The sequence below is a fragment of the Fringilla coelebs genome (genome assembly GCF_963513975.1).
Source record: "Fringilla coelebs genome assembly, chromosome: 8".
Lineage (NCBI taxonomy): Eukaryota > Metazoa > Chordata > Aves > Passeriformes > Fringillidae > Fringilla > Fringilla coelebs.
The window spans coordinates 24,204,391-24,232,009 of record NC_140066.1 but is presented as its reverse complement, the minus strand read 5'-3'; the positions used below and the strand labels follow the sequence as shown (position 1 = coordinate 24,232,009).

Here is a 27,619-nt window from a genome sequence, read left to right as displayed (position 1 = left end):
TGCCAGGGCAGCAGAGATCTCCACTTCATATGCTTTCAAGTAGCCCCCCTGATCCTGCAGAGCTGCTGCAGTTGTCCCTGTGAACAAATGATCCTTTCTAGCTTCTCAAATTCTGTACAATAGCAAGGAAAAAATACTTGACAGTATCTCTTTAAAGATAAACACACTGTAAACAGGAGATCTCCCCCACCCCGGTAGCTTTCTTCCTCCTGCTTGTGCAAAACCAGAGGTTGTGACCTTCCCTGGGGTTCAGGCACAAGGACAGGATGCACGAGAATAAAGTTGCCTCTGTTTGCAGTGATACCATAGCTAATAGCACCAAGACCAACACTTAAAACATGCCTAATTTGAGGGCAGGGAGGATCTGGATTTGTTTTTCTTGACTGAACTAGAAAGTTCATCTTTAAATCTGTTCAGCTTCAAGCATGTGAGCTTTTGGCCTCCTTTAAACAGGGGAAATACCATTCTGTTTCTAAAAAGAAAAAAAAAATAGCACATGGAAGAACAGTTCTGCAGTCAGTAAAAGTTTGGCTAACAAAAGGACTCCAGAGTCACGTAAAGAACATTTAATCCATGGATTATAGGCTCGCACCTGGCAGAAATGTATGTGTAAATACAGGCGTGCAGAGCGTCTACACCCTGGGCTAAGGCAGAGGGGAGTTCTGCAGCTAGGAGAGAGAAAGGATTCTTACTACTAATTTTCATAGTTAAATATTTCTCACTCGCACTCACACATACGCAGGCTGCTCCCAGAGAGTTCAGCCTTGGGAAGGATAAAGGAAAGGGCTCAGTTCGGTCTGGGCTGGTGCTGAGTAGCTCCTCTTCTGTTTGCAGTGGTTGTGCAGCAAACTCTTTTTATTTGCAGGCAGAGTTTTTACTGCATTAATTATCCTGTGAGTCACTGGGTAATGGACAGTAACTTGGCTCTCCCAGTTGTTAGAATAGTGTAATTCAGCTCTAATGCAGTGGGTTGTCGAACACGGCATCTGGCAAGATGGAAACTTTCAGTTTCTTTTCAGGCCAGCTGTACTCCTTTGGAAGTTTAAACTGTAAGACAGTAAAGAGAACCAGTTAATGCATATCACGACAATCTGCACAGAAAAAACAAAATTGTTGCAAAGGCAGGCAGCCCCATGTTATTATTATTTTTTAAAACAAGAGGCCACTAAGAAAACATTTCCCCATCAGTATGTTTTGGACAGCAGTGGACATTAGATAATGTGGCCTGTCTCAGCTGCCAAAGTAAAGTTCTGAGCTTTCAGCCCAAGCGCTGTTTATTTCGTCAGATGAATTTTGGAGGGTTTCTGCCCCCATCACTATTTCCCCTTCCCAACCTCTCAGAAGATTTGCAGCAGAAGTGTCTTCCCTCCTATCTAACCACGTCCCTCTTCTTTCACCCAGCCCAGCCCCCAGAGCCCACATTTGCTTTAAAGGGAGTCTGAAGGCAGCTTTCAAACCCCTGCTGTTCAGAGTGGAATGCAGGTGAGCCATCAGAGCTCTCTGGTGACAGGCAAACTGTGCTGCCCTGGCTGGGGAGAGCCAATGTGCCTGCACAGCATTCCTGCTGCAGTTCTTCCCACCTCTGGCACAAAGGCTTCACAGAGCCCTACAATGCCTTGTGCTCACACAGGCACTCAGCTGCTCATGCTGTTTTGCAAACACTGGTTGAAGCACACAGAAGGGAGATTTTTTTGCCCCAGTCTGGTTTACACAGCACTGTCTGTGGCCAATGTTTCCCAAACGAGGCAAGTCCACTGGTCCCATTCTGATGTCCCTGCTTGGGCTAGGAAGTCACCCCAACATCAACCCAAACACAACCAATTCAGGGACAGAGTTGCAAGGAGCCTTACCACCAACCCTTCTCATAACCACATGACCAGTGCCCAAGCATTCACACAGGTCTCTCAAACACAGCTGTGGGGTGGGGGTGAAGGTGTGGGCTGGAATCTCTTAGGTCACAAATCTGCCCCATCCACAGCTGAATGGCAACCAGTTCTGCATAGGCATTTTATGCAATCCCAGTGGCCAACCTGAGGACCCAAAACACGTGGGGGGGGATAGCTCTGGAAGCCTGTTTGCAGGCTCATTTTGTTTTCAAAACTGTACTGCACCCAGTGTTGCACTGCCTTGCCCTGTGATAATCCCTGACACCCTGATGGGACTCCCAGGGAGGAATCTCATGGGGACCCAACACCACCAGTGACAATCTGCCCTGGAGGTGGCTAATACAGAATGGTTATGGATACAGTGGTCCTCTCCTAGGAGAGTCCTCAGATCCAGACCAGCAGCACCATAGGCTTCCCAGGGCTGTCTGAATAAGAGAGCTGGTACAAGGGGACAGCGATTGGAAACCATCAGTCTTTATCCAATTACTTGTCTTCTTCCCTGTAAGCACCCTGTTTCTGATGGACACCAACACAGGCTCAGTGCGAGGTTCCTGCTAAAAGAGATCCCCTCCAGCTGCCTGCTCCACAGCAAGGATGCCTCTAACATGAATTTGCTCCTGACCTTGCTCCATTTGCAGCTGCCCATGAGGGTAACCTGCAGTTAGTATCCATTGACCTTAATATGCTGGTGGTTCGTGGTCTGATCCATGATCTGGGGGCACAGCAGGAGGATTCTTCAGGATAGGGGCTACCACAAACTCCTGTTTTTTTATCCTCTAGGAAACAAACAGCTCAAGCCCTATTTAAGTTTTTTTATAAACTCAAGCCCTGTGTATAGCTTGCACCCTGTAATCTACTGGCCCTGTACAGCCCAGGGAAATCTGAGTTGCTGTCTAGGACATGTGAAAAGCATGTTAAGATACTCAGACAGATTATTTCCCTTAACACAGGTGGTTCTTTATGTGGCAAAGGAAAGACTCCTCACAGTGCTTCATTCTACCACATGAACATCATCAGCAACAGTCAGGCCTGCTGAGGAATGCTTTCAGTTGGCCCGACCCGGATCCTGCAAGTTACAAATCCTTGGAGGAATCTGGATGCTGAAAGCTCACATTTCATCTCAAGTATTTTCCTTTTTATAAACAGCAGTGGTTCCAAAGCAATCCTCTTGGAGAAGTCATCCTTTGCATTTGTTTGTTTTTCACTTTTTAATTCAGCAAAGTCACAGTGAGTGGGAACCAAATACCCTGTCACTGTGCCAGGAGCTGCCATGCTCTTTGCCTCAATGGACAGTGAAGGAACATGAGCTATCCAAAGCCTTCACTAAAGAGCCTTCAAACCAAAGTGCTCCTGGGCTTCCATGCCACTAGCAAAAATGAGCTTTGGATTAGGTTTAACTGGATAAAAGCTGGCCTGAAAGTCACTGCACAGCCAGCAGCATGCTCCCCTCACTCACACAGTGAGGAACACCCTGGCATTAAGTCAACTCTGGATTAAACAATTAGAGCCCTGAGATTTTCCTGGGGGGAGGGGAGCAGAGCAAGGGATGGGAGGGCTGTTCTACAAGCCAAGGAAAGTTTCTTTAGAGTCTGCAGGGAGCTGTAAAAAATAGGATTAAAAATATTACATGTCATTTCTGCCACTGATCTTTGAAGTCAAGCAGAATATTTATATGGCATGCATGGGAGATGGGGTGTTAAATGTTCCCCAGGAAGAGATCACATGGCAGTGGGAAGTTTAGTACCAGCTTTATAAAGCCCCCCTGGCTGTTGCTGTAGTGCTTCCAGACTGGTGATGGTCCTTCACACACTGTGCAGGGCCAGCAAGTGAAGGCCAAGTAGCAGATGTGAAACAGTCCTGCCTGCTTACCAAACCCACTAAAGGAGGCCCATACGACAGATTGTTCAAAAGTAGATGTGCTACCACCACTTTCAACCTTTCTGAAAGCAGGGAAGGTGATGTGCTAGGAGCTGTTGGTGAGGACAATATCTATGCATGGCATGGAGGAAATCTGGCCATGGCCCAGGGGCTGCACTGCTGTCATTTGAGGTGCTCAGATACTATGCTGGAAAAAATACTGATGGAAATCAAAACACAGAGTCTCCCTTAATACCTATCCCTGTCTTGTATTTCTTGCAATCCTTTCTCTCAGTGCCTCAGTAGTTCATAGCAGATGTGAAGGCTTAGCATGGCCTCAAGTCTATGGATGGGGCAGGGCTGCAGCCTGCAGGCTGAGGGGAGGATCAAAGACAAGCTGCAGGATGGGCTGAGCTCTCTGGGACAGTACGTGGAAGATACAGGAATGATGCAGCCTTACTTCCTCTGGAGAATTCAGATCTTCTAAATCTTCCAGCATTCTCTCTACGAACTCTTCGGTCAATAGGATCTGCAAAGGAAATACAGTATTTTATGCTTTACACTCTTAGTTTTAGCTAATTGCAAGGAACAGCATGACTTCTGCACGGAGCAAACTGTACCAACTCACTCCTTCCCCTATGTCCTTCTTTACCACAATACAAAGGTTTGAGGGCAAGGAGCTCCTAACTTTGTCTTCCACCCCAACCACTGAAAAAAATGTTGAAATTACACAGCAATCTTTTTTGACCCTCAATTATCTCCCTCGGTCTAAAATTAGAGGCTCGGCTTTAGACAGAAAGAGTGGGGAAGGAGGAAAAAGGGTCAAGATAACAACTGTTGGAGAGGCAGTGGGAGACAGCCCCTTTTATCTGATCCACTGAAGTCAAGCTCACAGCTTAATCAGGAAATAGCAGCATAGAAAGAGGCAGAGATCCATACAGAGCTGGTGCTCTGGGCATGGGGAAGGGCCTGACCCCAGTACAGCACATTGTTCACATGAACCTGATGCTGGGTATGGGAAGTGCTCCCAGAGGTGCCCACGCAAGGCACCCCCATATTGTGATGGCACATGCCCATCCTGCGTGCCTGTGCTGGGAAAGCTTTTGGCTCATCTCAGAGCCAGGCTGGCAAGCATGAAGCAGTCCAAGAAAACAGCTGCTGTCAAGTCAAAAGTCCTGGATGAGGACCACAACCCCAGCTTCATGGAGTGCCCCAAGTCACAGAAACCAGAGACATCAGGGGGAAAATCAGCCCTGGGAATTCAAGCAGAGGAACTCCCACCCTATTTAAAAAAATATGTGATAGGCAAAAGCAAACACATCCTGCCCTCTTCACAAGAGCCGCAGAGGCCAGAGCTCCAGGCAGGACAGCTGGTTTGGCACAGGAGCAGAGACGGCCGTGCAGGACCAGGCAAACATCCCCACGCAGTGAGGGGGCCTTGGAGCAGCATTCCTGGGAGTTAGATTGCAGCAGCATCCAGTGGATTATTATTTCCATTTTAGCCTACAGGTTTGTTTCTTTCCCTCTGCTTCTCCTTTCCTTCCTCTGGCCCACCCGTTCCTCCTCTCTGGCATTATTTTCCATCCAGAAGAGCCCACCATTCCCATGCCCCCTTTCTCACCCTTCCTCTCCCTGTTCTTCCCAGCCATGAGCCCTGTGCTCCAGAAAAGGGAATGTTCTAGCACCAAACAGCGGTGGAGCTAAGCAGCCAGTTGCACTGTTCTCCACCTCACATCTGGAAGAAGGGCAGCCAGGCTGTCCCACTTCCCTGCAGGAAGCCCACCTCCTGTACCCACTGGCTGCTTAAGGCCAGCAACACCAGTGGAGAGCGAGTGACTGCCAGGATGCCATGGGCAAGTGGAAGCCTCTGGGCTCCATTTTGGCAACACATAAGTGGGACTATTAGACAGAAAGAGAAATGGAATACTCCGGTCTCTCTTTCTTCTTTTGTTGGGCAAGACAAGAGATCCAAAAACCACTAAATCCAACTCCAAGGTGTCTGCAGTCCTCTCCCCTCAACATTGCCACACTGCTGCCACTACACACAGATTTCCTGGGGATGATGGAACCACAACCTCCCCTCTCCAATATATTCCCCTCTTCACTTAGCTTCAACCTGCAGCAGGCTCCAGGCCACAGTTTATAACCAAGCTGCGCAGCATGAATGCAGGTACCTTTACCAGACCTTTCTGATCACACCTTGAGCCTGAAAAGCTCTGCTTCAGCTTGGAGCCAGCAGCTTGCTGCTTTGGACAGGACTCTGCAACCTGGCACCAATCTGCAGACTGGCAAGCTGAGGAACATTGCACTGAAACACGCAGTGCCACCGCAAACTGCTGCAGTCTCCTTGCAGGGGCCTGCAACTCTTCTGCCTCTTGAACTGGAGACGCTCATTTGCTGACTGTTTGCAGGAGGAGGAGGGAGAAGTCTGTCCCTGTTGGAGGCAGGAGGGCAATCTGATCACTCAGCTCAGGAGGAAGGGCTGGGTGGGGAGCTGGGGCTCTGCTCCGAGAGGATCGCTTTCTGCGGAGGTGCAGTCTGCAGTGGGGTGAGGGAATGAAAACAATTTGGCAGACATCAAAATCTACAGAACAGCCGGAAAAAGGAGGAGGAATTGGTATTCACAGCAATCAGGCCAGGAGGAAATGAATATTCAGCCATCCACAGATGAGCAAAAATGCCAGAGGTTGGGATGGGTGAGAGAGCAGGAATGAGGAACTGCAGCTTTGGCAGGGAGACTAGAAGTCAAGCACAGCAGGAAGACCCCTGGGCACTCCCAAGGTGCCACAGGCAGGAGAGAAACGGGAGCCACGTGTGCAAGGCAGCCAGCAGTTCTGAGGCTGTAAGAAGACAAGACAGGGTATGCAGGGGTAAACAGCAAAGGGTGGAGAGAATGAAGGAGGGGACAGGCCAGGTCTTGGCTAGGGACAAACCCACATGGAGCACTGTGCCTAGCACTGAAATTGGGGTATGATGCCTTAAGATGGCTGAGCCTGTCTACAGCTCACTGCTCTCTCTCATGAATTTTGGTAATCCTGCTGAAATAGAAGCACAAATTCCACTGAGGCATTGAGCTGAACTGGCTCCCTGAAAGGTCTGACAAGTGGAGCGAGACAGGAGACCACAGTTCAGCTCAGCTGCATTTGGGGGCTCAAAGCAATGGCAGCCTGCTCTGTGCAGCACGGGAGGAAAGATCACAGCGCCTTCTGCAAGCCCTGCAGGGACAGTTAACTTTGGTGGTCAGCAGGTGTCACAGGTTGCAGTGACAAACTGCTGCAGTGACATTCACACACATAAGTGTGTGCCTCAGAGCCTGTCCTTAACAGTCCAAGTCAGAAAAAAAACAACACCAAATGCTACTACCCCACACTTCTGGGGAGACCTGCCTTCCTTCCAGGAGAAGAAGGGAGACTCCAAAGTGCAGGTGTAACCAAATGTACAAGCAGCCACGTCCCACAATACAGGAAACTGGCACTCTTGAGGTTCTCCGGAGCATGCAGGGGGAAGGCATGTGCCAGCAGGACACCAACTGCTTAAGAGGGCTTGGAAGCAAGAAGTATTGTCATCCTGGATTCACGTCTAGACAAGATTTCTCCTGTTAGAAGTAGCCCAATCAAAACGGCCCAAGAGCGCTAATGCCTGTGCTCATATATAGATCAGGCTGCCATCCCCACCTGCAATTAGCTAAACCACCTTTGTGCTGGTGAGTGAGTCTTATGGACAAGGCTGAAAATAAATCCAGTCCCATCTCAGTGCCCCTCACTCACAATATTTCACATTTCCAGTTCTTGTAGCATGCCAGCTCCTGCACAGTATGATACCCCATTACATTAACACACACACACGTTGTACGTGCATGATATTAAAGGTGACATTCCCAGCAAATAAACATGACAGACTGCCATTGCTCTAGGCACCTAATTTAATTTCCTCTGGGATTTAAACCTTAGAAGCTCAAATTAAACAAATAGGCCTCACTCACTTTATACTTCAGAACTGAATCTGAGTTTTCCTCTGATGCTGTTGACTGATCTTATCAACAGGACACTACACAGAGATCACAATGATGAAGCAGCTTATTCCCTTCCCAAAGGAAAACAGAGCCCCACTGTTGTGCTGCAGCCATGGGAAAAGCCAACACAATCTGGAGGGCAAACGAAGCCATCCCATGTGCACTGAACAAGCCTCTTCTCCCATGAAATCTCTCAGCTGGTGCTGAAGAAGCAAAGGAGCACTCCTGAGCAGGTGTCCTGGGTGCTGTAGCAGCCCTGTCTCACAGCATTGTGTTTTCACAGCCCTGTGCAAACACCCAGCCTGCCAAAGCTGGTCACAGGGTGCAGCTCAGCCTGTGCAATGGCTGTTTGCAGTATGAACAGTGAATGGCCCTGCCAGCCAGCTGCAGGTACCTGAAACAACTCCTTGGGTGCTGCACAGTCCTGCTCGCACCAGGGTCTCCCAGATCTGACCTAGAGAGGCCTGGACATGTGCTAAACCATTGCCAGTAGATCTGGATTCCATTTGCTCTGTGTTGTGTGGCACTGAGTCATGCTACAGATGCTTGGAAGATGACAACAGCCAGAAGATAAGTCCCTGTTTTCTATCACAGGTACCTACCACACAACTGAAGTACAAAGTTCGGGTTCTCACCGCTTCACTAACAGCTGCAAGTGTCCAGACATGTTCAGAACACCAGGCTAGGCTGTCTCATTCAGGTGGATGTGCTCAGGGAACACATGCTGTCTCCCTCTCGTGGCAAGTCTCACCTGAGCCTGCTGAAATCTACTTCTTATTCACAGGGCTCACCTACGGGTCACCTGAAGGAGTTTGTGTTGAAGCTTTCTGTGCTGAAGCTTTCATACTCACATCTGGCTGAGAAATCTGTATCATGACTTGTAACAGGTACTCAGCTGCAGACATATGAAAATGGATGAAATCTAAAAGTGTACACAAGATCATGGGGCACCAGATGAGGTTTGGCTGACTTTGAAAGCACCTGGTGCTTAGTAAAACATTAAAGATTTTATAGTCAGCTTACAGGTACCACCCCACAGTTAACAACCCATCTCTCACTACAGGGTTCAACACTGCCATGAGGGATTGACATCCTCAGCTCAGGAAAGGCTCCTGGGGACAGAGGTCACACCAATGTTGAATGCCTGGCACAGCTGGCAGGACTTTGATCAAGGAAGACTCTCAAAGGCTTAGCTAGGAATCAAGCTGCACCTCTGCCCAACTTAAGGAAACATGTTTTGCCCAGGGTAAGACACAAGCACACAAATGGCCCAGCTACACTGAAGCAGAGGCTTTCACTGATAATACTCCATTTTCTTGTCTACCTAGGAAAAAACCAAACAATCACACACTTTGCCCTAGTGCTCTGTTTGCATTAAACACTGCAAGTTGCTTTCTAGCAGGTTTGTCAAAGAAAGGAAACCATGTTTTATTAGTTCTGGACTTAGTACAGAGCTGGCCTGTATGTCCAGCCAGAGAAGGTGAGGACACATTGCAATAAACCCCTATGTAAACCACACCAACCCTTGTAAGAAACAGTTCATCCATTGGGTACTATCCCTGGAACAGGTGGAACAGTTGTATCCTAAGCCAAATCATCTGTTACATCTGCAAATATCCAGTGACTTTTATGAGTCCTTTGCCCTGAAAATGTTTCAGCTTAATTCTTGTTGTCAGCATAGCAAAAAGTTAAGTTAAACTGTGTCAGCCTTTCCCAGCGAAATTTCCACCAATAAAATCCCCTGATGGGGGGATTGTGTTGTGCCACATGTAACCCCCAGCCCACCTCTCTGCTCTCTCCTTGACCTGGCTTTTTTGCATTGCTTTGCTCATGCTGCAAGTGGTTCAGTGCAGAGGTCTTGTCACCTTGTTCTATGTCAGGCCAGCCCTGACACTGTCTGAAAAGGCCACCTTGCTGCCTGAATCCATCACAGCTCTCACTACAGCCTCAAAGGTACCAGTACAGCAACAAACACCTCTGATGGGAAATTCCACGGCTGCTCTTGCAGGAGATTCACAACCTCCCTTGAAAAAGAGAAACATCCACTCACAGATGCCTCAGGGACCCTGTTGCTTCAACACCATGATGTTACAATCCCAGAAGAGGAAATACAGCATGACACTGAAAGATTTTGACCTTGTGGGATCTTTTCATGACATTCTCGGTCACAAGGTTGATCCCGAGGACCTGAGCTCCTTAGAGCCCAGACTGATGAGATCTATTGTGCAGACAAGGCTTCTTTGATTCAATACATAAAATTTGGCTCAGCTGGGGAAAGGGCTGGCAAGGAAGCCAAGACAACAGGCAAATCCAATTCTTTCAGAGAGAAAAAGCAAAGGAAGAACAGATATTTCAAGGAATGCACTAAGTGGGTGGAAGACAACCTACACAAAGTAGCCAAAATCAAAGTCTCCTTTGAATGGCAAGGGAGGGGTATTAGGTGGCAGGATAGACAGTCAGTCAGATTAAGAAGGATGAAAGAACCTGACTCATCCAAAACTAGCCTGGACAAAGTACTAGAGAACATGCTGCAGGAGAGTTGACATTGGGAGGATCATCATGTTCTAACGGTGCATTTCTACTCTAGATGAAATGCCTCATTCAGCTGTGAGGGAGAAAAACAAAAAGGGATAATGCAGTAAGATTTTGGGGAGTGTTTGGAGCACATGATAAACTTACTGGAAAACTGCTAGCTTAGATTTCTAAAACCTGCTCAAGAATTTGGGGGAAGCCACTCAAAACATTCTGAAAAATAATTTCATGAGTAGACACATAAAACTGCTTTGCAGAAGAGCAGGCTATAGTTGCGCACAACTCAAACCAGCTTGTGGGTGTTCCTAAACTCACCACACTAGGAATAACACATCGATTCAAGTGTGGGGAGACCAAAAATCAAGCCTATGTCTTCAAGAGAGGACATGACCCATAGCTACCACTTACAAGTGAGCATCTTCAGCATCAGAGTAGCTCTTTCAAATGTTGCTTTGAACCTCTGTTGCTGCCATTATGCCAATGTGCATAAATGATTTAACATGTGGTTGAGCAGAGAGAAGAACCAGATGTGCTCATTTCCAGGGGAATGTCCTGACTCTACCGGAACAAAGTCATTCTCTTGTGCACTCTGTCTCTGTGACTAATTCAGTGTTTTATATGATGTGGAACAACTCCAATTGGAAGAGCTGAGGAAGAACCAAAATACCCTATAGCTGTGGTGCCCAAAAAGCAAAGAAGTAGAAATAGGGGTTCAAATTAAAGAAAAGAAATAAAGTATGAGTTTCTCATATCCTATGCAAGCATTATATCCCTTAAATATTGATTAGAGAAGGCAAATTTCTAACACCTCCAGCCCTATTCTGCAAAACCAGATTTTTTTCCTGTTTTTATTGAAGAAAACTTTCTTATTTCTTATTTCTGGTTTCATTCAACATAAAAGGATTTTATTTCAGCTTTTGGTCTCTTTAAGGCTTTTGTTTCAGCAAGAAAAACTGAAAATATTTAAAGATTGGGCTCAGTCTGATCTTCTTTCCCAGATTTTTCACTTAGGTTGCCAAACCAAAAGAATGGATCGTCCCCCATGACCCTGCTCACAGTAATCCCCTCTCTGCTGTGACTGCCAGCATAGATAGCACATGTTGATAGCTCCTGCATGCTGGATGCTTCCCACGGCTTCCATGTACCTATCCTGCCTACAGGCACATTTAACATTTTCTATGAAAGGTTTGACCTTGCTGTCCTAAGCCTCAACTTATTTTTCCATGCTGGATGCCTTGTTTTTGAATTTTTTTTTTAAGGTTTTTAGGGAGAAAGGAATTGAGAGAGGTATTTTGGAAAAAGTGTATTTTGACAGTACTAGCAAACTCATATGATAATTTTGTTGGCACGAGAACCACCCCTTTTGAAGATGGTGATGAAGATTAGCAAACAAGTGCTCTGAAGGACAAGGGAAAGTCTTTCTCCGGATCATGAAAATGCTTTGCTAAGTCAGAAGTCTCTGAAAGTACTGTTTGCCCATACCCTTTATGAGAAATGAAGAGTCCTACTTCACTGAGCATATCCCAGCCCAAGGCAGCTCTGGCCCAAAATAGGGCAGAGGTAGCTAAGGAGTGATTTTTCCTCTAATCATTCCTCTGAGAGGTGAGGGATTGCTATGTCACCAGGCACATCAGGACTAATGGCAGGGAAACTCTCCAGCACTCTCAGTGTTTCTGCTGGAAATCAGACCATGTGGAGGAGGAGGAGAAGGAATTTTCCATCTTGAATGAAGGGGAGGAGAGGAAAGCAGAGACGGGCCAGGATGAGGGGAAGACGGAGACAGAGAAAAACAGGATGAAGGGCAGATCAGATGCCAAAGCTGGGGACAACAAAGGGCAAGGAGCCTGGAGAACCCCATTTCCACAGCCTTAACATCCACATGCTGTCAGATGGACATTGGGAACCTACTAGCATGGGAGGCGAGCAAAGAGGGTCCCCCAGCAGTGCCTGGTGCCAGAGGATAACACCCCACCACTGCTGTGAGCTCGTCAGCTCTCACAGAGACATTCACATTGTGCTGAGAATCAGGGGGTGCCAAGTGCCAGTGATCCATAGCCTCCACTTGCCTAACAGAATTAGTCCCAAACCCAAGTAAATTACCTGGAAAAAATACCCTCTGCATTTAGAGATGAGTGACATTGGGCATACAAAACTTTGGAAATTGCTGCACAGAAACGATGCCATGCTAATTTGGCGCCAGCACATGTCTCCCTCATGAAACAAATCTGTAATCACAGGATCACCTGCAGTTTTTCTCCAGCAGGACCTCTGCCCTGCTCAGTCCTCAGGATGGTTCTGCTCACTGAATGCAGCATTAGTCATCATTTCTTTTCATTATCATTCAACTTGTCTCCCCATTCTCTCCTACTCTCTTCTCCTTTATTTAGTATGCTCCATCCAGCTACTGCCAGCATGGATAACACAGGAAGTACCTAATCTTACTGTCCACCACACTCAGCCTCTGACGTGCTTGGCCTCACATTTCTGCAAGGCAGGGAAGTGCTCTCTTCAATACAGCAGATGAGGGATGGAGGCTCAAGGAAGTAGAGACTTAAAAATCACAGAGGAAACCTGCAAGAGCAGGAAGCTGAACATGGGTCTTAGAACACAGCTCCCAGGATGAATCCCTGCCCCAAAGAAATCCTTTCTCTCTCCTGACCTGCAAGACTAAATTTTAATCTCTTCCTGGAATTGACTCTGCTGTTCATCTGTGGAGAATGCCTGGCAAGCACTGAATTCATTGCATTCTTCACAGGATGACTGGAAGAATGTTCTTCTGAACAGACATAGGAAAATGAGTAAAAAAAAAGTTGAATCTGAATGTCTACTTCTTTTCAGTGCCCATCTCAAGACTTGCAGATCCCTGTTTTCCAGTACACTTAGTTCTGTGTAGCAGAGAGGTAAGCACAAGGGAATTCCTCCTGACATCCTCTGGTTGCTGGGAACACAGATGAGACTTCAGGCTTGAGCTGGCCATCCAGAAAATGAGGAACACAAAGTCACTTGCCAGGTGAGAACGTTTTAGCTTAAGACTCTGGAATAAGAGCAGTAGAGGCAGGACCAGGACCCAGTTTTCCAGGGTGACATTTAACAGGCCTCACTATAAGACTACTGTGATTTTTTGCAATTACCTGCCTCATTCATTACACACTTTCCAATTTTGACAAATAAAAAAAAAATCCTATAGGAAAGAGTCTACTTTACTCCATGCTCCTGATTCATCCCCCAAACATACTGCATCTCTGCAGTGAATGAGGCAAGCACGCTCTGTTAAAAATATGTATGATTCTTCAATTAGATATTGCATTGAAATGCACATGTGTAACAGCAGCAAGGCTAAAGTGCAGAGATATTTCTTACACTCTGTGTGCTAGATTTTACAGTTAACGAGGATTCTTTAACTATAGGTTTGTTTTTACTACACTGTATTGGCTTGTATGTCAGAGTCTGCAGTAGTATCTGATGCGTAACATGCACGTTGCACACGATCAAAGGCTTGAATGTCATCTTCTTGCCTAGAACAATGACTGCCTAAAGCAGCAGGAGCAGAAATTATCTAAAGGTAGAGTTAAACAAACCTCCTTCTCCCCTCTGGGGAGAGTAAGCAGTCCAGGTGAGCAAGGCAGGAGGGGAGAACAGCCTGCTTTGTGCTAGACGGGCAGAGAGCTCCACATAAAAGCAGAGGAGCTTTGCAGAAGCATGTCCTAACTCCCATCACTGGAGACTTAATGATGGTAATTCCCAAAGGATGATGCATGCTGACAGGCTTTGACACAAACTACCCCAGGATAATATTAATATGTATTAAAGGCTCAGGCAACTTTATTGGGACGGGCTTGATCAGTAACACATTTCAACAGAGCGTCTCTATCATCTGTCGGAACAAAAGTAAGGGAGGGAGAGAGAACACACGCACAACCTCACCTTGCTTTGGGAATGTTTTAGAGACAAACAAGGTCAATCTGTGATGAATTGCACACTTGGCACAGCTCAGATGTTGGACCAAGGACGCTCCACCACAAATACAAATGTCACTGTGGGGCAGTTTATGTTGGAATCTGTCTGCATGATCAGCATCCTTAACCCTCCAGCATGAGCCAGACACCTCCTGCACAGCCTTTCCCTGTGCATCTGGAACATCTACCCCTTGGAAAGCAGAGGAGAGGTGCTTAGGAGGCAGTGTGGGGGCTCTGCAGTCACAGCACTGGAGGAAGGGGGAGTGGAAGAAAGAACCGCGGAAGCCTTTGATCATGTGTAATGTTAATTCAAGTGTTACACATCAGAGACTTTGCCACAGTAACTAGCATATAAACAGGAGTCTAGTGTTAACAAGGAGGACTTCTTGAATATGTTTGTACATTTCTGAGTTAAAGCAATTTCCCTATTCAACAAAACATGACATAGTGGAAGGAGTTCAGAAATAAACCAGCCTAACATGCTTAGACCTTTAATAGAATTTAGCTTCTTAGAACTAATTAAATGTTACTTAAATGAAAAAAAAAAAAAAATTCCAAGTACTTGGGAAAGGTGCCAATTTGACAGCTCTGGAGAATGAAATAATTTAATCATCCCCAGAGCATGGGCAGCAACAGGACAGGCTTCCCCTACTAACATGCCTCAAACGTGACCTGGAAAGACTGTTGATAGAAATGGGGCGTACAATCTCTCTGGTCTAATGACTCCTTACTTTTTTTGCTGAGATTGCTAAAATGGTTCCCGCTGAGTACCAGCTGTGGTGGTGATATGGACACCTGTCTGGTTGGAATGGTGCTGGGACCTGCCAAACTCCTGTCATCTGCTAACCCTCCACCAGAGCCCAGTGACTCTCAGCTCATTGCTCAGCCCGGGCAGCAGGGGCTGATAGACAGCAGCTCTCCGGCCTGTCGCACCTTGGACACGCTCCACTCCAGCCCACGAGATGTAAACAGGAGGTACTGTGTTTAGTCTGCAGGTTTGGGCTCTCACTGCACCAAAGCTTAGACTCAAGAGAAGTCAGTCTCTGGCTGCTGCAGAGTTGAGGCCGGGATTTTTAAGGGTCTTATTTCTACCCTAAGATAGGGAAAAAGTCCACAGGAGGAAAAGCTTGCCATGTCTCCTGTTCTCCACAGTTCCTCCATTTACTTGTCTTTGCAACATGCCCCTGCATCGCAGAAATGTGCTTTCAGCCACCAATTCTCCTTGGAACTCCTTGCTGCGCCTGGAGTCCCAAGCAAGGGAGGAAGAAAATCCTCTCTGGGCCTTGCTGTGAAAGCTTAGCAGGGCTTGCCAACTCAGCCAGCCTGGGCTGCAATGGACTAAACCAAACACAGCTCACCTCCTTGGAAATTTTATGCACCACAACTTCTTTTACTTCTGAAGCAAAGCCACATAAACCTCCCCCTCCCCTGGCTCCCAACACCACAAGGAACGGCTAAGCCCGGATCAAGTCTTCCCTTGCATACTAAGCCAAGAGTCTCAGACACTCACACATCTCACAACCGGGTGCTACTCCTCTTGTCCCAGGCTGCTTTTAGCCTCCCTTCCTCCCCCTTTCAGCCTGTCCTCCTTTGTACTCAACACAGGACAGGGCAGGGGCCAGCAGCAGAGCTGGTCATGTCAGACAAGAAGATCCAATACATTGGCCTTATGTAGGAGACAAGTGGGGGAACTTGCTTCTCCTTCTCTCTAACATCTGAGCCAGCAATTCTTCACCTTTCCATCCCACCTACTCCAAAAATCTTACACGTTTTTCAGCACCAAAATAAGAGGCATGAAAACAGCCAGGTTCGTAAGGGTTAACATGTCTGTATGGTGACATAATTATTGCCATTCTTCACTGTTTAGAGGTTACCTGACTACTCTACACATCAATATATTTTGAGATGTGATGCAAATGCAAACAAACACTCATGTTTGGAGTCAACACAGTCACAAGATCCTGTGTATCATGTGTTGGCAAGCACAGGAACCAACAGCAAATGACCCACCCTTAAACCTGACTCTTTGCTGTTAATCATTATAGGAGCATTGCACTTTCCAGTCAGAACAATCAAAGCAAGCTCTTTGAAAATCCCTGCACGAGATGGGTCTGGCCGAGATCAGCTCCTTTGCAAGTCATACAGATTCCAAGGTATGATGTCCTCCAGACATATGAATGCAGACTGCAGAATGCCTTGAAAACAAGTCATTGGAAGGCTAACTGCAACACTGCAATGCTGAAACAATTCCCCGTCTTCAAAACAGAAGGGGAGGCAGAAATGCCACAGTTACAGCAAAAGCAGAGACGTACTGCACACATAGTCCCTCAGAAATGGGCTTTTCTGCATTAACACATTCCCTCAAGATTTTTTTACACAATATGCTTATAACCATAAAGAAATCCAAGGGTAGAACAGCGCTGCACTGTCAGATCATTAGTGCATCACTGCTCTAGGGCTGACCCTCAACTTCAAGCAGACGGGGATTTTCCAGGGAAAATCTGTGACACCAAGAACATGTGGGTGCAAAAATGTGTGGGTGCTTCAAGCAACCACAAGCTTTTATCAAAGAATCAATAGAAAAGAGCTAAAACTGAAAGGCATTGCTCTCTGTGCTGCTCTTCTGTTAGGGATGATCAAACTGAGACCTTGGCTCTGCAGGATCACAGTCCCACAGCTTTCTAGCTCTTCTGCCCTGGCTCCATTCTTGTTTAGGTCATTCCACTCTGCCTCCCCAAATTCCTTTCTGGAAAAAATCAAGAATAAATACAGCCTGCAAAGTGTTCACCGACTTCAGGAAATGGATACTACTGTATTCACAGACGATGTCTGAATTTTCCAGTCAATTATCTTTTTAAGTTCCACTAATATAAATAGCAGCATTTCACCATTATTTTTTGAGGCCATAATTACTGAAAATATTGTGCAAGAGCCATGAGCTATAAGAGATGTTGCAGCAGAAAATACAGGTTTGTTACACTTTTAAACAACATAAGCCCTTAGCAAGATAATTTTTAGGTCACAGTAAAGGAGGAAAGGGGAAAATCAGGAGACAGATTTTCTCACTTGTAACCAAGGTCCGTGGGCTGCATAGGGGTGCTCCTCTGTAGCAAAGGCTCCTTCTACTCCCGTTGATACAAATGTGATTGCTGTATCTCCTGTAATACTTTTATATGTAAAGTGCCGTCCATGTAAGAGCCTTCCCCTGGGGAATTAAACACATGTGCATGAGTTGAGAGGGTGTGCACAGCATTCAAAACAACAACGGAGATACATAACTATTGTTTCTGCCATCAGCATGGGAAACTATTTCGAAGGCAGCAAATATATATTTTTCAGGAATATAAGAATGATTGACTCCAAAAAGCAGATGATGAGCCTCCTTCTGAGGCAGGGAGCTACCCCTCATCTTCCCCTTCAATCTCAGGACCTTGCTACAGAGCTAGAATACATCTAAATCTCACTTCATGCCTATCCCCACGATGAGATGCTGATGTATGTGAAGGCAGGGGACTGACAGTTTTCCAGCAAGATGGAAACTACAGAAGAGAATCCAGACTCCACATTGTGTGGGAATGTGAAGACGCATTTCTAAGAAGGCTCATTTCTGTGACAATACCTAGCAATCAATTGTCCTGGTGTTTGATAAATGTCACCTATATTACTTAAGCAAATGCCTAGAAAACACACATACAGTGTTTTGACCATCTACATGACCATCTACAGTATTACTTCCCTTTTTTCATTCAGTGCAAGGGAAAATCATGGCTTTGTATTTCGGCTCAGAGCATCTGTGACACCCATTCATGGCTTCTAACATGCAAGAGGGAAAGCTTCAGGTAATATATTTAGTGCCTACCAGAGTCACAGTTGCTTGGTGAGTTACTGCTGGTCAGATGAGTTAACTGATCAGGACAGACTGTTCACACATTTGTGATGTAAAATAAAATATGTTTGCATTAACTTTTCCATTGGTTTCTCAACAGGCCCAGGCAAGTGTGCACCTGCTGCTGATAACTCTGATACTACCAACATGTAACTCATTAAGCTAAAGTAACTCAATCACCTACAATCATTTGTCTTGACACGACAGTTCATTTTTATCTTAAGATACTAGAACATTTGCACAGGGATTTTTAAAAATAATGCTGGCTGAAATTATGGAAAACTAGAAGCCAGTGATATGCACAGACTGAATCTTCAAAAGAAAATGTGTAGAGTATGCACACAATGTGTTACTCCTTCAGTCATGTGACATAATTTGTCTAAAATCCACACTTGTATGCATAAACTGATTGCAAACAGGTTTTGCACAACCACTTATCTGAGTCCATAAGTCTGAATGAATAACTTAAGGGATTTCTTTGACAGAGTATGTTAAGACATCCCTTCTTTATCACAGGGTTGCTAGCATTAGACTAATAAAAAAGCCCCTATACTAACCCTGTCCTGCTTCAACACTCAAAAGACACTGGAGGATGTAAAAAGAATGAGAAACAATTTTAACACGATGAGCACAGAATCATGCAAAGAATCATCTGTTTTTAATGTGTTTTGGCAAAATATCTAAGCTCTGGCCTTTACAGACCCATTGCATGCATGTCTGTATGGTGAAACAATGCCACAAGACAAAAGCAGCATGTTAACACAGGCTGTGGAGGAGGATGGCTTCGCTCACCTTAGACAGAGGGGGATGAGCGCTCCGGACTCCTGGTTAAATTTCAGGTGCACGCTCTCCAGCTGTCTCGTGCGGATCAGCTCGTGAGGAATGATGGCTGCTGAGCTCTCGCTTTCCAAACTGTCCTTACGGCTTCTGAGAGAACAGACAAAATGCACATATTCAGGATTCCAGTACTCTGTGCTATTTTGATTGCAAATATGGAAGGATTCAGGAAAAAACTGTCATGAAGACAAAGCCACATCTGAGTTTTCACCACTCCTGCAGAGACACAGCCTCACTCAGACTACCAGTCCCAGCATGCAGCTCTTCATCTTGATTTGACAACCTAGGATCTGAACTGATGCATATACATGGTGCATCCCTTCCCAGTATAAGAAGAAAAATTAATTTTCTGGAAAGAACTGCAGCAAAACTAAAGTCTCCAAAACTCCAAACACTATGTTTTGGAAGAATTACCAGGTGTGTCCTTCCTCCTGCTTTTGCTTTATGTTCAGGATTTTTCAGGCAGTGGCCTGCAGGAAACACTAGTCCAGTCCTTTGTGCCTTTTTGTGCACAGTTCAACCAAAAGGCTTTGAGAATCTCCCGGTTCCACCAGCATCAAGTGCAACAGCCAAAAGACTGTTTCCATGTGACAAGATGTGACAAGTAGGAGATTCACAGATTCTTCTCCCTTGTAAGTTGGGCTGCTTTAGGACAATGGTAACTTTGCTTTCTTATTCCTTCATTTCTGCAAGACCAGCATATTCTGAAGCTACAACACGGTTATATTGTTACATGATTAGGAACTTTGCCAGACCAAATCCTCTAGATAATAAAACGATCTATCTCAAAATACTTGACCATAAACACTTAATATGTTCAAAGAGCACCAGCATGATCCCTTACTTGACAGTCTGGAACAAAGACTAAAGGACAGGATGGGTTATGACTTTAATAGATGACATGGACTGATGAGAAGTGTCTGATAAGTGATTTATATTCTTGTCACCTGGTATTCCACAAGAATTTAATAGAGGTAAGAGTTTGTTAAGAGAGTTTCTACAGTACAGAATTGCCAGAGGAGAGGGACAGGGAAAGCAGGAGGGCACTAAGATTCCACGTTGCAATGTACCTCCATTGTGCCACAAGGACCAAAGCCAAACAAGGCTATCAAGCTGTGGCTCCATTTGAGAACACTGTTAAAACAAGCCTGGATTCTTCCTCCATCCAAGCTGAACTGTCTTTAGTATACATCTGGAAATGATTGTAAAGAATCAGCTTCACCCTCATGAGCTGACCTAGATGACACCTTTACTTGATTTTACCTTTGAGAGCTGTCCCAAAATTACTCCCACCAGCCACACACATAGCAGCACAGTTCAGTGTGAATTCCAGTGCACATCAGCCTGTTGCTTCTGCTGGTGCACCCAGTCCCACGTGAGCCCTTCACCCACATTGCTGAGTGCCCACTCTGAAACAGCTAAACTCTGATATCTCATGGTCCAACCTGCAAATACAGTGCATGGCCAGGTCAGAGATACGCAGAAAAAAGACATCAGAGCAGCTCAGCTCTCTGCAAGATAAAAACTGTAAAACATGCCCTATTTTCTTCTTTAGCAACACACAAAAGTAGTAATGTACCCAGCAGGGACATGGTACATCAGGATACAGCTTATGCACAGGGTGGGCTGATGGACTGACAATCAGCAGAGCGTCAGTTTAGTGGGTTAACCCTGCAGCAAAGACACAACATGCTTTGTAGTCTATGTGTGGCATTTAAAGTTGTGTTTAATCTACTTCAGCAAACATTTTATAGCTCTTTCTAGGTGGGGTCTTCAAAGAGTGGAGCAGGCCAGCATTTTTCAGGCTGATTACCTGAGAAGTGCAGTTACAGTTGATTAATGATCAGTTGACCTTAAGCTAAGCTTTGTCTCAACTTCCTTATCAGATCTTATATACACAGTGAGCTGTGGGAAAGTCAGCCTGTGGTCCACAGCTTCCAATCATTCATTTATCAGCCCCTATGAAAAGGGTCAGCCATTAGCAACGCATGATTTTCAGGCAAGCCATAAACTTGCGCTCCTAAATGCAGTTCCAGAGTTTCCTGATCCACTGTGGAGTGGATCAGGAGTTTTACAGCAATGTTACTGCTACAGACGAGAGACTGTGCCCTGCTCACCTGGCCTGCCTAAGCGTGCCAGGCATGGGGACACCCCAGAACAGCCTCACAGGCAATCCACGGTGTGAGATTTGTGCTTCAGCAGGACAGAGAGCTGCAGGACAGTTCCCCACAACCCTGGGCTCCAAATCCTTCTGAGCTGAAGGTGGGTTTTTAGGTTTCCACCACACTAGCCAGTACAGCTGCGAGCACAATGGGACTGCAGTCCGGAGGGGGAACAGCCTCCGGTTGTTAATGCAATAATAGGAATGATGACAATAATTATGGAGGCAAGGGGCAAAGCTTTCTGAGTCTTATTAAAACCAGCAAATGCTGTTTGTCATTACATGCTCAAGAGAAGATGTTGACTAATGTATAACTATCAAATGGAACTGTCATGACTTTACGGCTGTCAATAATTATGACTTCACATTAATAAGTAACCAGCCCTTTTGTCAAAAAGGTGAAGCAAAATGGTAGTTAATTCTGTGAATGACATGAAAGGATTAATCCTTTCCAAAATGCTCATACTCTGTGCCTCTTGTTTCCCTTCAGAGGAGCTCACACAAATTTCAGGTATTTAAAATTAAGGGTGAAACTCCAATAGCAGAAGCCAAATAACCTTCTGTCTAAGGCAGACCTTTCTAAACCAGAACTGTATATAGTGGAATGCACATAACACATCAGGAGGTCACAGTGCCATCATTTTCAGACTCGGAAAAATGCCGCACGATTCAGGGACTGAGAAAGACCTATTAAAATTCTCTCTTTGGGACTGGAAATCCTTGTGCTGGCCCTTCCAAAGGGTGATCACCCAGATGAAGGGTCAGCAGGACCTCTAGGCTGTTATTAATAAAAAGCTCATATCCTAACACACATTGACATCCACAGCTTGTACTTTTCAGACTCAGAAAAAAAAATGCAGAAAAAGTTTGCTTTCTAACACTAACATCCCTGGTTTTATGACTGTCAGTTACCCTTAAGTCTTTGCTTCCTCCACCCCATCACCAAATAAATCAGCAGCAAGAGTCAGTGGAGTTTTACTTGTTATGACTAAGATCTAGCTGACTATTACAAAAAATGTTGCAAACTTTGTCTATGCCAGATTTAATACTTTGTCCAACCCCCACAAAAAAATTCATGTTTCTCAGTGTCCAGAAAAAACAACTCGGCAAAAGCCAGGGCTGCTGCATTAGGAAAGGCAGCAGATTTAAATGGAAGCAGCATGCCGGAAATGCCCCAGTTTAAAGACTGCACATCTAGTGTTTTGTGAAACTGGAGGGGAGTTGGAGGAGATTAAAGCGCATTTCCCTCTGATTGGGAGCTTGTGGGAGGTGTAAACGTGGGCAGTTGTCAGATTAATTCTTTAGATGATTACATTCTTTTTGTTTCTTTAAAGCTGTTTGTAGTTGGGTTTGATGTCTCCTGTTCTGGGCAAGTGTATTGCTGCAGTTACCAAGGTGACTTTAGCTGACTTTCAACTATTTTTTCCAGCTTCAGTTTCTACCAGTAGTCTGCTTCTGGGTGGAGGAAAGAGGGAGGAAATTATGTTTGTTGTTTTTTTGTTATGTCTCATGAATGCTGATTAACATGAATTTAACCAAAGCCATACTTGATTTTTTTTCTCTTTTTCTAAGAAAGAGAGCACGATCAAGCCATTGTAAAGGTGTCCAGTGTGGCCTGTAGCTTCCCCAGATCTGTCAACAAGGGCAAAGGGCCTGAGGAGACTCGATGTCCCAGTGTGCTGTGTTCCTTCTTGATGTGAGAAGGCCACACGCTGGAACCTGTAGCCTCCCGGGGGCCCTCTCTTTGTATTAAAGATGAGGGTGGCTGCAACCTGCTTAATTTGATGCCAATTAGCAGCAGCCCCTGGGGATCCTGGAAAATCGCCAATGCAATCACTAGGTTGCACAAAGTTTGGATGTCCCCTCCTTATAAGTCATGTTTATAGCAACTCCTCAAGCAACCACTGGCAGTTATTTTATGGGATTCAAGAATAACCAGGTTGATTGGATTAAGAAAGGTTTATTTATTCTTGCATTTGCGCTTTGCTTTATGATCAGAGCGCTTGATCTCATGGATCTGTCAAGGAAGGAAGTTTCAGTTCCCCTCCAAGCTCTGTTGCTGATATGGAGCATAATTTTGCTGCATTTCCAAGCTACCTTGCCAGGTATTGAAACCACAAAGGACATGCTGTTGGAAGCTGGCCATGGCAGGGGCTCTTTCCAGGAGTGGGTGCCCACTGCCTCACTAAAGTAAGTTTCTGTCATTGCTCCTTGCTCCTTCCATATAAAATTCAGTACTGTGAGTTAGCAAATGCAAACCATCAGTGCAGGCTCGTACAGCTGAGAGAGAAAGGTCGGGCCACTTTTCCTTTCTTCCCCTCCCGCCCCCTACTTCCACTCCCCCTTCTTCCCTTTCCAACTGTGGCTGTTTCAAACCTCCTCACTCCCTCATGAAGATATGGTCAAAGATCACTTCAGTGCCAACAATCTTTCAGTCTCTTTCCCACAGTTTCCCCTGAAGGGCAAACCAGCAGCTGTGGGAAAGAGCCCTAAGCACCTTGGCACACAGAGTTACAGCACCCATCAGGCACGCACAGAGGCAAGTGCAGGACTGGGGAGGACATGGTTACACAGCTCCTGCCGTGGTCACACTGAGACAAGCCTACTCTGAGTGCTCAGACTTGGGTGCTCCTCAGCCTGGTTAAACAGGATGGTGACGATGTTCTGTGTGCATTTCCTGGCAGGGAAGGGCTGCTAGGACAATGCCAGTAGCAACAATCTTCTTGCCACTCACATATCCCTTTGGAAAGCTGCATAATAACCACTGTCAGAGCTTGCAGGGGCCAGACTGTTCCAAGACCTGCAGCTGAAGTGGAATTGAGAGATTTAGGCTGTGCCACTGGCACCCTGCAGACTCACGAGCGAAGTCAAACAACTCTTTTATGCTTCAGGTTCCCTGCCTGTAAAACCGAGACATTTTTCCACGTAGGGACGTCGCAAGGATTAAGTCAATGTTTGCAAAGCACTTTTGGATTCTTAGATGGGAAAAATATGCAGGAGTGCAAATTATTAGCATGGTGACTGCTTTGCACTTCTACTGACACTGGTTTTCCAGACATTTACTTTTCTAGTTTGCAATCTTGTCACCCAGCACTCAGCCTCATGCTGAGAGACACTCCCTAAAGTATACTGCCTCCCTCCATTCAGCATTCCTGACTCAACCAGGACACCACTGAATGGCGACTCGATGAGAGAGCATGCCTAAATAAGCAGGACCGGATTGGAAACTTACTGCTTAGTGGTTGCAGAATCAGAAAGCCGAGCCAGAACCAGACAGCTTCAGAGAATGCTGAAATGCTCCTCTTTATGTAAAGTTTGCCTCCAAGAACTGAAGACAGGAAACCAGCTACAAAGACAACAGCTTCCCTCTGCCCAAGTAAAGCAGAGTGAAAACCCAGTGCAACTGGGAGAAGCAAAGTGCAGGCTCGCCTCCAAGCAAATCCTACATTTTGGTATTACTGTCAGAGCTACCTCAGAAACGCTGCTCAGATGGAGCTTGTTAATGTGCATTAACCCAGTGCTGCTCCATCCGTGTGCCCTATTTACCAAGAACTCCAGGAACAGTGGACTCCAGCCCTGGAAGCAGTGCCACTATTACTCATGTGCTCCAAACCAGGGACACCATGTGATAGTCTGGGGTTATCCCAGGAGGAATTCTAGAGGGACACAACTCCTCCCTCTTCCCACGAGGGAAGGCAACCTCCTGAGATGCTCAGAGTGCAGAGCTCCAGCAGGTCACTGCCAGGACAGTCCTGCCAGCCCCACCTGCCGGAGGGTTGTTCCCTACTCTGCCAGGAACCTGCCTTCATTTCCCTGCACAGCTGGAAACTGTTCAGGGCTGGATGAAATTAGCACATGGCTACAGGGCTACCATATGTTCAGGTTTCCCTAGACTCAAACTGTCTTTCTGCCTAGAAATTGAATGCAGATGGGACTTGAGGTCTCTGTGGGTCCCTGGACAAATGGGACATCATACATAAGGGACCAGCACAATTACCTCGGAAATCCCAGACAGAAATATGAGATTCAGGCATGTGAACCACACCACTTGATCCTTCTTGAGAAGGGGGAGAGTTATAAACAGCAGAGACATGATGGAAAAACCTTATCAAAGTAATACAGACTTTGGAGACCCTTTTCTATCACTCAAAGCTAATGTTCAGACACTGGGGTGTGCGTGGGCACACCTGAATTCTGGCACAATGAAATGCAACAATCACAGATAATTTTAGCTTCAACACATGCAGTAATGCAGTGTGCTAGCACTAGGTTTCTACTCCATGCCTCAACTCACAGTAGAACAGTCTGAGTCAGCCAAGAGGCAGAAAAACATCAATTTCAGCAATGCTGCATGATCAAGGGGGCCCTTGAGGGGTGGAAAAGGTCAAGAATTCCCCTATCCCAGTGCAGGCTCTCACTGCAACTGTGGCAAATCAACTCTGCTGTCCTAATCTGTAACATGGAGATACTACTCACCTACTACACAGGAGAGCACAGAGCTAATTACCAGGGACAACCAAAGACTCGGCCCCAGAAATTATTACATCAAGAAATTAAATAGTGATCGAAGCAAGACTCCACAAGTGTCACTGAACTTTGACATCTGGAGCTTCCAGCCCACTGAGGGCTTGACAGCAGCAGTGTTTAGTCTGACATTTAAACATCCCCTACGGGTAACAGTTCTCTGTATCCAACAAGAGACAATCTGCACAATTCAGAAGACTGGGAGCCTTGCCTTTCTGTGCGTCTCAGCAGCACCTACTAAGCTGATGGGTCCTAAGAAACAAATAATGCACCACTGAAACACACACTGGTATTCATGCACGTCTTATTTCTCCAAGTGGTAATTGAGGGTATTCGGTTACCTGTGTTCAAAATGATTAGTCATGTTTCCAAAGATTAATTCACATGTTCCTTTGTTAATATGTACAAACTGATTTAATGGCTGCTTATGAACTGAGCCAAGAATTTTGAGAAACAGATGTCCGATGCAGTTTTAAGCTTTAAGTGTGCTTTTATTCATATCCTTAGGAGAAAAAGGGCTACACAGTCTACAGTAATAACATTAATGAATCAAAGTACTACAGCTGCCCAGCAGGGTTTTGACAGAAACCAGCTTTTTCTCAAAGGAACTTTTTTTTAGGACTCTGGGACAGTGAACAACTGGTAATATGCATGCTTAACATGTCAGTATATGCTTTGCTGGAGCCAAAACACTTGAATCAAGCCCTATCTCCAACCAAATAATATGAGGTTTTTGCATAAGCACTGAAAACTGTAACTATACAAAGACTGGGAAATCTATACAGAATCTGGATCCTCTACATTTTATACAAATAAATATTCAAAAGCTTGAGTGTTTCTGATGCTATTTGTGATGCTGAATGCAGAACAGGTTGTCTGCTTTAAACCTTGATAGATTATTGTGTGTGGGTGGTAGGGTTAGGATAAAAGAAAGAAAAGAAAGCTACTAGGAAAGCAGTTGGTGGTTGCAAATCCATGATAAATAAACAGCACATTCCTCTTCTACACAAAGCCCTTAGAGTCTGTGTCAGACTTGAACATCCTACTGTCAGTTGGGTGCAAATTTGACAGCCTGGGGTTCTGCAGCGCTCCTTACGGAAAGCAGATTTGAAACAGTTTGCCATGCCCCAAGAGAGTGTTTCTGTCAAGTTCCTAAAGAACTTCTAATGCACTAGTTATTCACAGGACCCTTGCAAAGAACCACAGGTTTGATTTTTTTATGATTTGCTGTGTACAGTGCAGGATATGATTACACACAAGCCTGCTTCCCATCAGCCTGCACCTCATAATCATTAACATATTTATCCATGTGGTGCCTCAAGAAGATGACATTGTTATTAGTCCCATTTTATTGATTCAGAACTGAAGCTCAATAGCTAAATTACTTGCCTTTGATTACACAAGATTAACAGCAAAGGACAGACCTGAGTCCTAGCCCTACCAGGCCCAAGCAATGCAAGCAAGGATTGCACCAGAAGAACTTGATCTATGTACAGAAATGTCCTCCATCTGAGGTGCTCAGATGTCCAGTGAAAGAGTTATATCTGCACTGGGTTTGTGCCCTTTGTGTCTCAGCCTTTACCCCTGCAGGTACCTGGAGGGAACATGGATGTAGATACATTACTGCATGCAAAAGCTGAGCTCCTAAGTTACATTCCTGTGCAGCAGCTGGAGATGAGAGTCTCCGTATCACGCTCTTGTACTTACTGCACATTGAGCAATTTTGCTCAAATGCATGAGACATGCTGAGACAGTGTGTTAAGGAAGGCAGAGACATAACAAGCTCTTCCTCTTCTGCTTCATCTATACCACACTGTTCTGGAAAACGTGTTGACTGATCAGTTTTAGCCACAGTAAGAGTAACCATCAGGTCTGATTTAAGTACTAGTTAGTCAGAGGTTGTAAATGAACACTGTTTTCCAGCACAAACCACCCCTTTTGGTATGGTCAATGCATTGAACAAGTCCC

General features: G+C 45.6%; 1 protein-coding gene across 2 annotated transcripts in view; it reads right to left on the bottom strand.

Annotated features, from left to right (window-relative positions):
• Positions 1-551: 551 nt before the first annotated feature.
• Positions 552-27,619, bottom strand: part of SUFU (SUFU negative regulator of hedgehog signaling) — an 83,457-nt gene continuing 56,389 nt past the window's right edge. For both annotated transcript variants that reach the window (XM_084210644.1, XM_084210645.1), the window contains exons 9-12: positions 18,922-19,056; positions 17,310-17,448; positions 4,204-4,272; positions 552-1,047 (exon numbers count right to left, since the gene is read on the bottom strand). In XM_084210644.1, coding sequence (XP_084066770.1) covers positions 958-1,047; positions 4,204-4,272; positions 17,310-17,448; positions 18,922-19,056 — 433 coding nt within the window. In that variant the 3' untranslated portion in view covers positions 552-957. The remainder of the gene's footprint in view (positions 1,048-4,203; positions 4,273-17,309; positions 17,449-18,921; positions 19,057-27,619) is intronic.